This window comes from Lycium barbarum, chromosome 3 (assembly GCF_019175385.1).
Source record: "Lycium barbarum isolate Lr01 chromosome 3, ASM1917538v2, whole genome shotgun sequence".
NCBI lineage: Eukaryota > Viridiplantae > Streptophyta > Magnoliopsida > Solanales > Solanaceae > Lycium > Lycium barbarum.
In genome coordinates this window covers 104357636-104370531 of record NC_083339.1, presented here as the reverse complement: position 1 = coordinate 104370531, position 12896 = coordinate 104357636, and the positions used below count along the sequence as shown (strand labels likewise).

Below are 12896 nucleotides of genomic sequence, written 5' to 3'. Positions count from 1 at the left end.
AGTTTGCTATTACAAGAGTTTTTGGTAATGTAGAAGCCAACCCCCTAAAAGGAGGACCATGCCCCCTATTTATAGTGTTGCCCCCATGGGCTTCATACAACATAAAAAATAATAGAATAAAGAAAAAGTTCTGAGTTGGATTAGATAGACCGTACGGTCTGACACCTGTACGATTGGCAGTTGAACACAGCAGGACGTCATCGACGCGTGGTAGCCGCGCAACGGATCTCCCGGACCACCGGCCACGACCAAACGGGCATACGGCCTCGAACAACCGGTCATGGATGAACCGAACCAAATGACGACCTTCCTTTGCTCCGGTCCAGCCGTTTCCCCTGTTCAGAATGGGAGCCTTTATGCACGTTCTGTTGTCCCTTTCTCCCCTCGGCTTTCGGTCCCACCAGTTTAGCATATACCCGATTTTTACCGTATACATGAGTAAATATTTTTGGACCAATATTTTGTTTCAAAAATAGCAGTGATCTTTTTATAAAGTAGCGGAAGATGCGCATAGCCGTTGTGTCCGTTGGTAGCGTCCAGAAGTGGGAATTTTACAAATTAGCTACCCTCACTTTTTTATTTTTATCTCTAAAAATAAATAAGAAATTCCACGTAATTTCATTTTATTGGTTCTATGGAAAGCATATAAAAGTTGACCATAAGCAGCCTAATTGCCTCATTAATCATCACACCCTCTACTTACCATTACTATATTTCTTCCTTTCAACGATTCCTTTTCCAAACTTTTCAATCCCTCAATTACGTTTATCAAAGGTAAAACCTACCCGCTTAAATTATCTACACAATCAGTTTTTTTTTCTTCTTCTTCTTAGATTTTGGATGATCGACTTATATTTTGGTTTCTTTTTTGTTTTCAACTGTTAATTATTGGAATTTAGTAATTGAGACTGATTTGCGAGGTCAACTTAAACTTTACTTTATTGAATGTTGCATTTATTTCTTCTCAATTTTGGAACTTCGGTATCTTTGTGGTTGGGAATTTATTCATTTTTTTCTGTTTTGATTCGCGGTGGATTTCTGTTTTTTTTTTTTTTTTTTAATTTCTGTTTGAGGTGATATCTGGATTTTTAGAATCAATTGCTTATTTCTCTCATGGAAGCTTATATTAGTACTGTTTATGAATTCAACTCCGGTTTGGTTAATATTAATATTTGGATTTTGGATTTTTTGACTAGTCTTTTCTGAGGTGAATACCGTTAGGTGGAATTGTTAGGAAAATTGTATAGTTGTCGAAATGGAGCTAAAGGATTTGTTGATATACAAATACTAACAGCAGTAATTGTGTTCATTTTTAGGTGATTTGATACTGTATACGGACTTGGTGCAACTTCAATGCCTTCAGCAATTTCGCCTCAGTGGCAAGAGAAAGCTAGTGGATTCTTTCAATCTTCGGGTAATTCATTTGGAAATCCAATTTTAGGTTTCTACGTTCAGTTTGCTTTTGTATGTTTAATAATTGAATCTATGATACAGGGGTGAAGTTGAAAGAAGCAGGGCAGTCTGCAGGATCATTTGTTGGTGAGGTTGCCAAAGATGCAAAGGGAAATGTTGGCGAGGTTGCGGATAAAGTTGGATCAGTAGTCAAAAGTCGATGGTCCATCTTACAGCAGCCATCGACAAGATATGCCATGCAGGAGTGCTTTATTTCTGCGGCTGCTACAACCAGCTTCTTTTTAAGGAAGGGGTTTTTGGAGACAAAAGATAAGGTTGCTGTTGGAAAGACAAAAGTTGAGGAGGTATTACAAACATAAACAATTTTGTGGAACATTTCACAGTTGTGAATAATCAACAGACAGGATCAATGAGTGATGCTTTTGTTGTTAGTTTCCCGATAAAGCCATGCCCATAATAGAGACCATTGTGGTTTCTGTAGCCTTTACCTTGTTATAGAACCCTAGGTGATATGATGTCAACGTATCACTCGATATGACTACTATAGTTGTTGCGAGGCACAAGGTTCTTGACCATCTGGTCTTTTAATTTTTCTTGGGTTCAGAAGTGACGGTTGTGCTATAGTTAGATACTGATGGGGTTCATGAAACCTATTCTTAAATAGCAGAGGTTTTGTGATTCAATTAAAGCACAAAGAGAAATTGTATTTAACCCTTCTTAAAGAAACAGAATATGAAGCTTTTACTATGTGGCTACTATTCAAAGCTCATCCATTACTAGCAGATATTGATGTTACAAGATTTGGGTTTAATTAGTTACTATTGACCCCCTCCTACCACTCCCGCCAAACAGAAATGGAGAAATTTGGGTTTAGGAGAGTATGGGATTTTGGATTTTGAAAATTGAGGTCAGTAATTAAGCCAAGGGAAGTTAGATAGAAGAGTTTATTTTCCGACTGTTCAATTTATTGGCTTGAACTCTCTTTGATGCTTTATGCATAGCTCGCCAGTGATTCTGTCCTTTTAGGAGTTCCTAGTAAAAGAGTTATTATATATCAATCTCATCTTATTTACAATCTGTTCTGTTGGAGTTGGAAATTGGATATAGGGAAGTATCTGCTTTTATTTTATTGGACGAGGACTTCTATTTAGGTTGCTTGTTCACCTTGGTTTTCAATGTAGGTTTGAATCATTTGATGGTAGGTCAAGTTTATGTGTTTTTAGAAGTTAGGGGTCCAGTGAATGGAACAAGTCACGCGTCTACTATCTTCATAGTGATCATTAAGTGCTGGCAATGTTTTCTAAGGTACAGCCTTATATGAAACCACACTGTCAAATAAACCGACTTAAGATAACAAATTTGGTTTCAAATTATAGAGGGTATAGTTTCCATGTTTGGCACTTTAATGGAGTTGATAGTGTAAATATTTGAAGGAAGAAAAGGCTAAATGGATGAGGTGTCGATCTTATATCAGTAGTTAAAAACCTAAAGCACACATGATACCGATATTTTGGAATCTCTTGCAACGGATTCTTAGTTTCTGAACTTGATGACACATGCAAGAATTTTTATTTTTCAGGTGGCGAAGAAAACTGCACAAAAAAGCAAGACTTTGCTGACTGATATCGAGCGGTGGCAGAAGGTGCATAATAATTTTCCCTCTTTATTTTTTTCTTCTCAAAGTTTCCTTATGGCTTGGAGTCCAAAGAATCTTAACTTGTCTATTTGAAATGCAGGGAGTTGCCAGCACTGATGGTAAAGTTTCTTCTCTCTTGATCATTGTTAATAACTTGTTTATAAGGTTTTTTAGTGTTCTTCTCTTCTTTTTTTTTTTTTGGGGGGGGTTGGGTAATGGGATTTCTTTTGTTGGTGTCCAACTACTCTGAAACTTCTTCCGCTTAATTTGTCTTTGGGTGTGTTTGGTATGAAGGAAAACGTTTTCTTAAATGTTTTGTCAGGAAAATAAGTGGGGTTTTTACTTATTTTCTTGTGTTTGGTATGTAAGGAAAAAGTATTATCCTCAAAGCATTTATATATAATCTAGAAAAATATTATGGGGGGTGGGATGAGTGGTGGGGTGGGTGCAGTGGCGGAGTCAGGATTTTCTCTAAGGGAGTTCAAAATATCAAAAAGTAAACATATGAAGAAGCCAAAGGGGGTTCAACATCTACTATATATACATAAAAAATAATTTTAACCATGTATAAACAGTGTTTTTTAAAGCCGAAGGGGGTTCGGATGAACTCGGCCCTATGTGGCTCCGCCCCTGGGTGGGTGGGTGGTGGGATAGGGGTGGGGTGAAGATGAGGTGTGTTCGAGGTTGGGGAGGAGACAATCAATATGCCACTGGCGGGACTTGTTTTTCCTACTTTCATTAGGGAAGTCATTTTCCTCGTTTTTAAGGAACTTGTTTTCCTAGAGAAAATATTTTCCAAAAATTTTGTCAACCGAACATGAGGAAATTGAAAAGCATTTTCCTCCATACTGAACACACTTTTGCCACTCTTCTACTGGATTCTTTTTGAGTTCATTTAAGAAGTAAGGGTGGTGCAATGGGAGATGCCTTTTATACTTGGTCACACTTCTTTAGCACTTCTAAACCATGTCAATAAGCTGTAGAAATCAGTTTTATGAATATGGAATGAGGGATATGATTATTTGCTTCCACAAAGCTCTCCAGAGACTTGTTTCTGGCCATAGTGACATATCTTGGTTTATCCAGTGTTTGGAGTGCCCATTGATATCCTTGTGCAGAGGCAACAATCAACTAGACCCATTCCTTATATCATGGTGAAATGTGCGGATTATCTTGTCTTATCAGGTGAGAGATGTAACAATACATACAACAACTTTCATTACTGTTGTATAAATTTTCACAGACATATCTGAACGATGATGTTATGAGAGCCTATTTTTGGTCTAGGGCTGAATTCACCTGAGCTGTTCAAAGCTGAAGGAGATAAAAAGGTCATACTTCAATTGGTTTCTTTCTACAATCAAGGTATTCAGTTTCCAATCTCACACATAATTTTATTTTGTCAAGGGATCAATCTATTTACTCTTTAATTTGCTCATTTGTGTTATAGATCAAAATGCACCAATACCTGAGGGGGTGAATCCGGTAGATATTGCAGCTCTGATGAAGTGCTACCTTGCGAGTCTACCTGAGCCATTGACAACCTTCGAGCTTTATAGTGAAATAAGAGGTGCTCGCTCAAGCATACACACAATGAAGAATACCCTAAAGAAGCTTCCAACTGTCAATTACATGTCACTGGAATTGATCACCGCTCTGCTACTCCGTGTAAGCCAGAAATCACTGGTTAACAAGGCAAGTTTATTCCCTTTCTGAGTGAACAAAAATCGCGAGCATGATGACCCCAAGTCACAGCCGCTCCGGATGGAAGGGGAATAAGGGTATTAAGAAAAGGGATGTAGCACCAACCTCTCCCTGTATTGATCTGGATTCGTGCAGATCCTTGGATTTGAAATTATCTTAGTGTCCTTACTCCTTATCACCCTCATGGTTTTCTGAGACGATATTCACTGAACCTCCGTCTGCTGTTAAGATGAAGAAATTGTTTGGTGGAGAACTTTAAAACGTGATAATGTGATATAATTTTTAACTCTTGGTTTTTGAACTTGCTAATTGAGGTGCCTTGTTGCTATGATAAGCCTTGCATATTTTGAATTTTGATTTATTTCTATTTGCCCACATGATTGAGATCTAACAAACTTGTTATGAATGAGACTTCATCTGTAAAATGTGTGAGTTCTGTTAATATACTTCTCATACTTTTTTCCTGGCAGATGGATGCTAGGACTCTTGCAATGGAAATGGCTCCAATCCTTATTTGGCAAAGAGGACAGAGTCCACGCCAGTATGACCAGTTCTGGAACCATTCAGCAAAAACTTCTTCAAAGAAATATATGGACTCGAACTCTAACTCTAACTCTGGTGCATGGGAGATGCTTGAAGGTATGTTTTTGTTCCTTTCTGTTCTCTTGGTAGAGTAACATTTCATTCATCTTCATAATTTTTAACACATCATATTAAATGAGGGGTGGTACCACAGTATCCAAATAAATGCTGAACATTAGCGCGTCGAATCTCTTTCTTCTGTTATGGACATACTTAGAAAGTTAAAACAATGTATTGTGACTAGTGACCCACTTTTATATGGTAAAAACCAGTTGACATATTAAAGTACCATGTGCGAAGTCCAAAAGTGGAACTGCAGGCATCTACTTCCAGACCTGGAGATTGCTGGTGATGGGAGAAAGATATTCTCTCCTATTAGTAATGATGAATTATAATGTGGGCCTTTGGCTAAATGGATATTTACCAATACAAATATATACTAGGTAGTTATGATACAAGCACATGAAGACTTCAAATTTTCAACATATTGACTCCTCAAAATTTAGAAAAAAAGTTTAATGTAAGAAAAATTTGAAATGTTACAGAAGTTAATATTGAAACATGTATCTGTATTATAAGATGTGTATCAGGAACATCATACGCTGTCCTGCTAAAATGAGCTGTGGAAAGAGGTTATGCAAAGAGATCGACTTCAGCTGTGTGCTATACTGCTATTTAGCTTGTTTTGTATTTCAAAGAAATATTTCTACAACTGTGCAAAGGAGACCTGTAACTTTTAGTGTACATTCTCTATTGAAATATGTATAGCTCTTTGAACAGCCTATTTCCCAAAGATTTGTGGTTTCTGAAGACACCCAGGGCAGAATATGTTGTTTTATGTTCCTTTTCATTTCTCTTTTGGATGGATAGGTGGAGGTCTCCACTTCTTACAATTGTTGATTTAAACTAAGAGTTTAAGAGTAGCTAAAGAATTGCTTTTTAATCCCCTGGTTTTCTGCAACAAATTTAAGCCAGAACAACTAACGGCTTGAATTAGTTTTTTGACTGTGGAAAGTCATTGTGCAGATGGAAAAATCAAATAATTTTTTTGTTTTAATCAAATTAAGTTATTTTTTTGAGACATATTTCTCGTTTGACGGTATATCTGGGAGTCTGTTCTATCTATATTATTAGTTAAGAGTAAAAGCATTGCATTTTGAGATTGCTGTTTGCAACTTAAAACAACTGCTAAAGACTTACTATTTTGCACTCTTGATTGTTTTTGCATCCAGATGAAGATGAAAATGTTGATGCATCTTCTCCGATCCCTTTGGATGATGGGTTGCCAATTGACTTGGGTGCTATTGATGCCATTCAGTGCTTAATCGAACATCATAATGCCGTATTTACCGATGCAAATGAGACTGTTTGGCGATAGCATTGGATCGGATTCAGATTGGATATTGCACATATTAGAATGATTCTATCCATGGTAGAACATCACAAAAAAAAATTGGAACTCTCTCATCATATTCGATTTTCTCTTAACATTTAGGAGTTTGTAACCGTGCTTTTGTAAATGTTTGATTGGGATAGGCATAGGTTTAGAACTTGTGTTTATAGCTCACTTTTTTGTTATGGGGGTGATTGTTGGGATGTTAGTGAATGGTATAAAGCATAAAAAGATCTTACATGCCATTGAAGGGTTTGTACTTAGGATTGAACTTGTGTTGGGGCATTGCAATTATGAAATAAACATATATCTTTGCAGTTAATGTGTCATTTTTGGTTTATCTGTAGTTAATTACTTATAGAAAATTTATTGGGTTTGCGTCATCAGTTCATCGTCGAAGTTGCATAATCCTAAACGAATTTGAAGAGTACCTATTATTCCATGTCTTAGTGAAGGATTTTAATGGAGTTCTCATATAATGTAGACCACAAAAATAGAAAAAGAGAGAAAAGAAATGGATGTTTTGTTGGAAGAAAAGCAATTCATAATTTAATCAACTATGGCTAACAATACCATCGCCGTGGATCTACAAAACCCCTAGTATTCGGAATTTGGTTAAGTTTAAACATTAACTAATGTGGCATCCGACAATTTTTTTACAAGTATTTGAAAGAACAATCATACGAAAATGCTTATTAAAAATCCTTGCATACGACAATAGCTAATTGAACTTCATCAATACATTTGTATCTTTTATGTCATTTGACTTTATTTTATTTTTTCTCGCCCGGTGTCCGGCACTTGTATTGAAGCCTGACTATATCCATGTTCGTGCCGCGTAGCATGTAAACTTAAATTTTGATCAATGAATTTCCCCTAGATATATTTAATAAATGGTAAAAATTTGATTCTAGCCAACAACTACTGAAGATCAGTTGGATTTCTTAAAAACAAATTTAGCCAAATAAAGATTCAAGTATCCTCAATTTTATTTAAAGACTAGATGGCCTATGCCCGTGCTGCGCACGGGCCCAACACTTCGGATTATAGTGTATCTATGTATATGTAGTTGTGTTTATATATATATATATATATATATATATATATATATATATATATATATATATATATATATATATATATATATTATGTTCAAAATACGATTAATATAACATTGTAGTTTGTGCTCCATATCTAGAACTTTATTTTATTCGTGTTTGCTACGAAAATTTATTAATACTTTTTAAAAGAGAAGACTTGTTTAAAAGGAAACTATTTTCCTCTCTTTGAGATAAAACAATAGCAATATTTAAGCATCAGTTGATACTTTCAATTTTAATTCGATTAATTTAAAGATGTAAAATACTTATTATTTTTTATCAAATTTTGATTTAGATAATTCTAATTCAAATTATTAAATTAATTTTACATGTTTAAAACGAAACAAAGTAGAAATTAATTTTCTAAATTGATTTTCTATTTAAACGAAGAAATACTATTTTTTAATTTTTGGTAAATATTCTCGGTTTAGCTCATTTTACTTGTCATGTTATCTTTTGGATGTTTTTTTAAGAAAACGTCGATTAGAATTATAATTTGATTAATTTACCTTATTCATTATTTGATCTCCATTTGATATATTTCTTTTACGACATTAATATCTTTTCACATTTATTAGAGTAAGAATAAAAATAAAAAAGTAATTAAATTCTATCTTATTTTAAAATATAAATATTTTAAGTATATTTATTTTAGTAAACATAGCAAATAAATGACATGGCGGAATAACAAATACAATAGTTTAATATCTACATTAGATCTCAGGCTAATATAAAAAAAAAATATTGTATGGTTTGACTACTTAATCTTTTGAAGAAAAGTAATTTCATTTGTTCCCACTAATTGATTGATACGCACGCGGCAATGAATCCATCATTATTGACTTAATGAGACACTTTAGAAATTACATGAATATTGTTTGATTTTTTAATATGGGGTGCACTTTTTTTTGTGACATTATTAATTTGCACTATTTTTATGCATATATATATATATATATATATATATATATATATATATATATATATATATATATATATATATATATATATAAATACTATGTTAAAACACGATTAATATAACATTGTAGTTTGTACTCTGTATCTAAAACTTTATTATATTAGTGTTTACTACGAATACAAAGTCTGCACTTTTTTTTTTACATTATTTTTTTTAATATGGGGTTCACTTTTTTTTTTATATTGCTTGATTTTGTTAATATGGGGTCCACTTTTTTTACCGTGAGTTTGGAGATGGTGGGTTCCACTTTTTTTTTTTTTTTTTTTTTTTTTTTATATTGCTTGATGTTGTTTAGTATGGGGTGCACTTTTTTTTTGACATTATTAGTTTGCACCATTTTTATGCATATATTAGTACTATATAGAAGCATGGGTTTGCACTATTTTTATGCATATAATATATATATATATATATATACATACTATGTTTAAAACACGATTAATATAACATTGTAATTTGTGCTCCGTATCTAAAACTTTATTATATTAGTGTTTGCTACGAATATAAAGTCTGCACTTTTTTTTTTGACATTGTTTTTTTTTTTTAATATGGGATTCACTTTTTTTTTTTTTATATATATATTGCTTGATTTTGTCAATATGGGATACTTTGTTCAAAACACGATTAATATAACATTGTAGTTTGTGCTCCGTATCTAAAACTTTATTATATTAGTGTTTGCTATGAATACAAAATCTGCACTTTTTTTTTTGACATTGTTTATTTTTTTAATTTGGAATTCACTTTTTTTTTATATTGCTTGATTTTGTTAATATGGGGTCCACTTTTTTTTTCCGTGAGTTTGGAGAGGGTGGGGTCCACTTTTTTTTTCATGAGTTTGGGGAGGGTGGGGTCCGGCTTTTTTTTTTTTTAATTTTATTTTTAAGAGTGACTGTCGACGTAACATGGGTAAACCGATGCTTCTATATAGTAAAAAAAATAGAAATATAATAAAGTATTTCTATCTATTTTTTAGAAGAGTTGGTAATATAAAGTATAAAACGTCATTTTTTTGCCCTTAAATAAAAAAGTGGGTGGGATCACAAAGGATTTTTTTACTCTTAAATAAAAAAGTAGGACCGAATACGGACGACGATCTTGCCTCTATAAACCGACTCTTCTATATAGTAGTAATAGTAAAGTAATACATATAATTTTTTTATCAAATTTTGATTTGGATAATTCTAATTCAAATTATTATATTAATTTTATATGTTTAAGATGAAACGAAGTAGAAATTTGATTTTCTATTTAAATGAAGAACTTCTATTTTTTAATTTTTTAGTAAATATTTTTTGTTTAACTCATTTTACTTGTCATGTTGTTTTTTACACGGTTTTTTAAGGAAACGTCAATTAGAATTATAATTTCACTAATTTACCTTATTAATTATTTGATCTCCATTTAATATTATTTTTTCTTTTATGACATTAATCTCTTTTCACATTTATTAGAGTAAGGAAAAAATGAAAACGTAATTAGATTCTATATTATTTTAATATATAAGTATTTTAAGTATGCTGCTGTACAATAATTTCATTTGCTCCCACTAATGGGTTGACACGCATGTGACAATGGATCCATCATTATTGATTTAATTGTTTGATTTTCTAAGCACTTTTTTTTAACACTGTTTATTTTTTTAATATGGGATTCATTTTTTTTTTAATATTGCTTGATTTTGTTAATATGGGGTCCGCTTTTTTTTTCCCGTGAGTTTGGATGTGGTGGGTTCCACTTTTTTTTTTTTTTTTTTTTTTTAATACTGGTTGGTGTTTAATATGGGGCCATGAAGAACTTCTATTTTTTAATTTTTAGTAAATATTTTTTGTTTAACTCATTTTACTTGTCGTGTTGTTTTTTACACGGTTTTTTTAAGGAAACGTCAATTAGAATTATAATTTCACTAATTTAGCTTATTAATTATTTGATCTCCATTTAATATTATTTTTTCTTTTATGACATTAATCTCTTTTCACATTTATTAGAGTAAGGAAAAAATGAAAAAGTAATTAAATTCTATCTTATTTTAATATATAAGTATTTTAAGTATGTTGTTGTACAATAATTTCATTTGCTCCCACTAATGGGTTGATACGCATGTGGCAACGAGTCCATCATTATTGATTTAATTGTTTGATTTCTAAGCATTTATTTTTTAACATTGTTTATTTTATTAATATGAGATTCACATTTTTTTTTAATATTGCTTGATTCTGTTAATATGGGGTTCACTTTTTTTTTCCCGTGAGTTTGGATGTGGCGAGTTCCACTTTTTTTTTTTATTGCTTGGTGTTATTTAGTATGGCGAGTCCCTTTTTTTTTTTAAGGGACAACGAACGATTATATAGTTTCTTCTTTTTTTATTTTTATTTTTTATATTGCTTGATGTCGTTTAGTATGGGGCCACCCTTTTGGACATTATTAGTTTGCACTATTTTTATGCATATATATATATATATATATACTATGTTCAAAACACGATTGATATAACATTGTAATTTGTGCTCCGTATCTAAAATTTTATTATATTAGTGTTTGCTAAGAATACAAAGTCTGCACTTTTTTTTTGACATTGTTTATTTTTTTAATATGGGATTCATTTTTTTTTAATATATTGCTTGATTTTGTCAATATGGGATACTATGTTCAAAACACGATTAATATAACATTGTAGTTTGTGCTCCGTATTTAAAAATTTATTATATTAGTGTTTGCTACGAATACGCATGGTGTTTAATATGGGGCCCATAATTTTTTTTTTTTAACATTGTTTGTTTTTTTAATATGGGATTCACTTTTTTTTTAATATTGCTTGATTTTGTTAATATGGGGTTCACTTTTTTTTTCCCGTGAGTTTGGATGTGGTGGGTTCCACTTTTTTTTTTTTTTATACTGGATGGTGTTTAATATGTGACCCATAATTTTTTTTTTTTAATATTAGTTGTTGTTTAATATATATGGGGCCCCCAAATTTTTTTTTATGGGCCTGTTTAATATGGGGCCCAATTTTTTTTTTATATATACTATGTTCAAAACACGATTGATATAACATTGTAATTCGTGCTCCGTATCTAAAACTTTATTATATTAGTGTTTGCTAAGAATACAAAGTCTGCACTTTTTTTTTGACATTGTTTATTTTTTAATATGGGATTCATTTTTTTTTTTATATATTGCTTGATTTTGTCAATATGGGATACTATGTTCAAAACACGATTAATATAACATTATAGTTTGTGCTCCGTATTTAAAAATTTATTATATTACTGTTTGCTACGAATACGTATGACGTTTAATATAGGGCCCGCATTTTTTTTTTAACATTGTTTGTTTTTTAAATATGGGATTCACTTTTTTTTTCAATATTGCTTGATTTTGTTAATATGAGATTCACTTTTTTTTTTCGTGAGTTTGGATGTGGTGGGTTCCACTTTTTTTTTTTAATATTGGATGGTGTTTAATATGGGGCCCACAATTTTTTTAAATATTAATTATTGTTTAATATATATAGGGCCCACAATTTTTTTTATGAGCCTGTTTAATATGGAACTCAATTTTTTATTTTTTTTTAGGGGGTTCACAACGGACGACGAAAAAAGGAGCACCAACCGGTGCTTCTTAATAGTAGTAAAATGGCAAAACTACGGAAATGACTTTTATCAGTGAAAAATAAAATCAAATATAAATCTTTGTTTGTGGCCAGAATAATATAATGTGGGTTAAAGGTTGCTTTGAATGAGTTATTTATTCGTCTTTGCTAGAAAGGATAAAACACCAAATGGAAATTTTCGGCCAAATTGGGATTTTTGTCAAAGCCCAAAATGGTACCGAAAAGTAAGAAAGTACTCGCACTATCAAATTGTTTATGGTTTTTTTTTATTTTACGCGTCCATTAAAAAATAATAATTAGGAAGGTATTTGACAAACTTTATATTTATTTATGCCTAAATTACAATTTCTTTCATTAAAATATTTATTTATATGTTATTTTCATTAATAATAATATTTTATTAAAAATAAAATAATTAATTGTGTCTCAAGCTTCTAAAATAACAAAGGAGGCAATTATTTGCAACGACCAATAAT

At 31.7% G+C, this 12896-nt stretch overlaps 1 protein-coding gene across 2 annotated transcripts; it reads left to right on the top strand.

Moving 5' to 3' along the window:
* The first annotated feature begins 618 nt into the window (after positions 1 to 618).
* LOC132631683 (uncharacterized Rho GTPase-activating protein At5g61530) lies at positions 619 to 7050 on the top strand. Of its 2 annotated transcripts, none has more exons than XM_060347359.1 (10): positions 619 to 774; positions 1317 to 1414; positions 1495 to 1757; positions 2993 to 3055; positions 3150 to 3168; positions 4136 to 4234; positions 4337 to 4414; positions 4500 to 4744; positions 5224 to 5392; positions 5915 to 6147. In XM_060347359.1, exons 2-10 carry the CDS (start codon positions 1354 to 1356, stop codon positions 5947 to 5949), a joined length of 1032 nt encoding a protein of 343 aa, XP_060203342.1. In that variant the 5' UTR covers positions 619 to 774; positions 1317 to 1353; the 3' UTR covers positions 5950 to 6147. The 2 variants fall into 2 exon arrangements, with proteins under 2 accessions (XP_060203342.1, XP_060203341.1); XM_060347358.1 differs by lacking the exon at positions 5915 to 6147 and adding an exon at positions 6568 to 7050 and having other exon boundaries at positions 620 to 774.
* Positions 7051 to 12896: the final 5846 nt, after the last annotated feature.

Coding starts and splice junctions, on each gene's coding strand:
- LOC132631683 (XM_060347358.1), top strand. CDS start 1,354: ATGCCTTCAGCAATTTCGCCTCAGTGGCAAGAGAAAGCTAGTGGATTC. Junction 1,758..2,992: donor GAAAGACAAAAGTTGAGGAG/GTATTACAAACA, acceptor TTTATTTTTCAG/GTGGCGAAGAAAACTGCACA. Junction 4,235..4,336: donor GGATTATCTTGTCTTATCAG/GTGAGAGATGTA, acceptor TTTTTGGTCTAG/GGCTGAATTCACCTGAGCTG.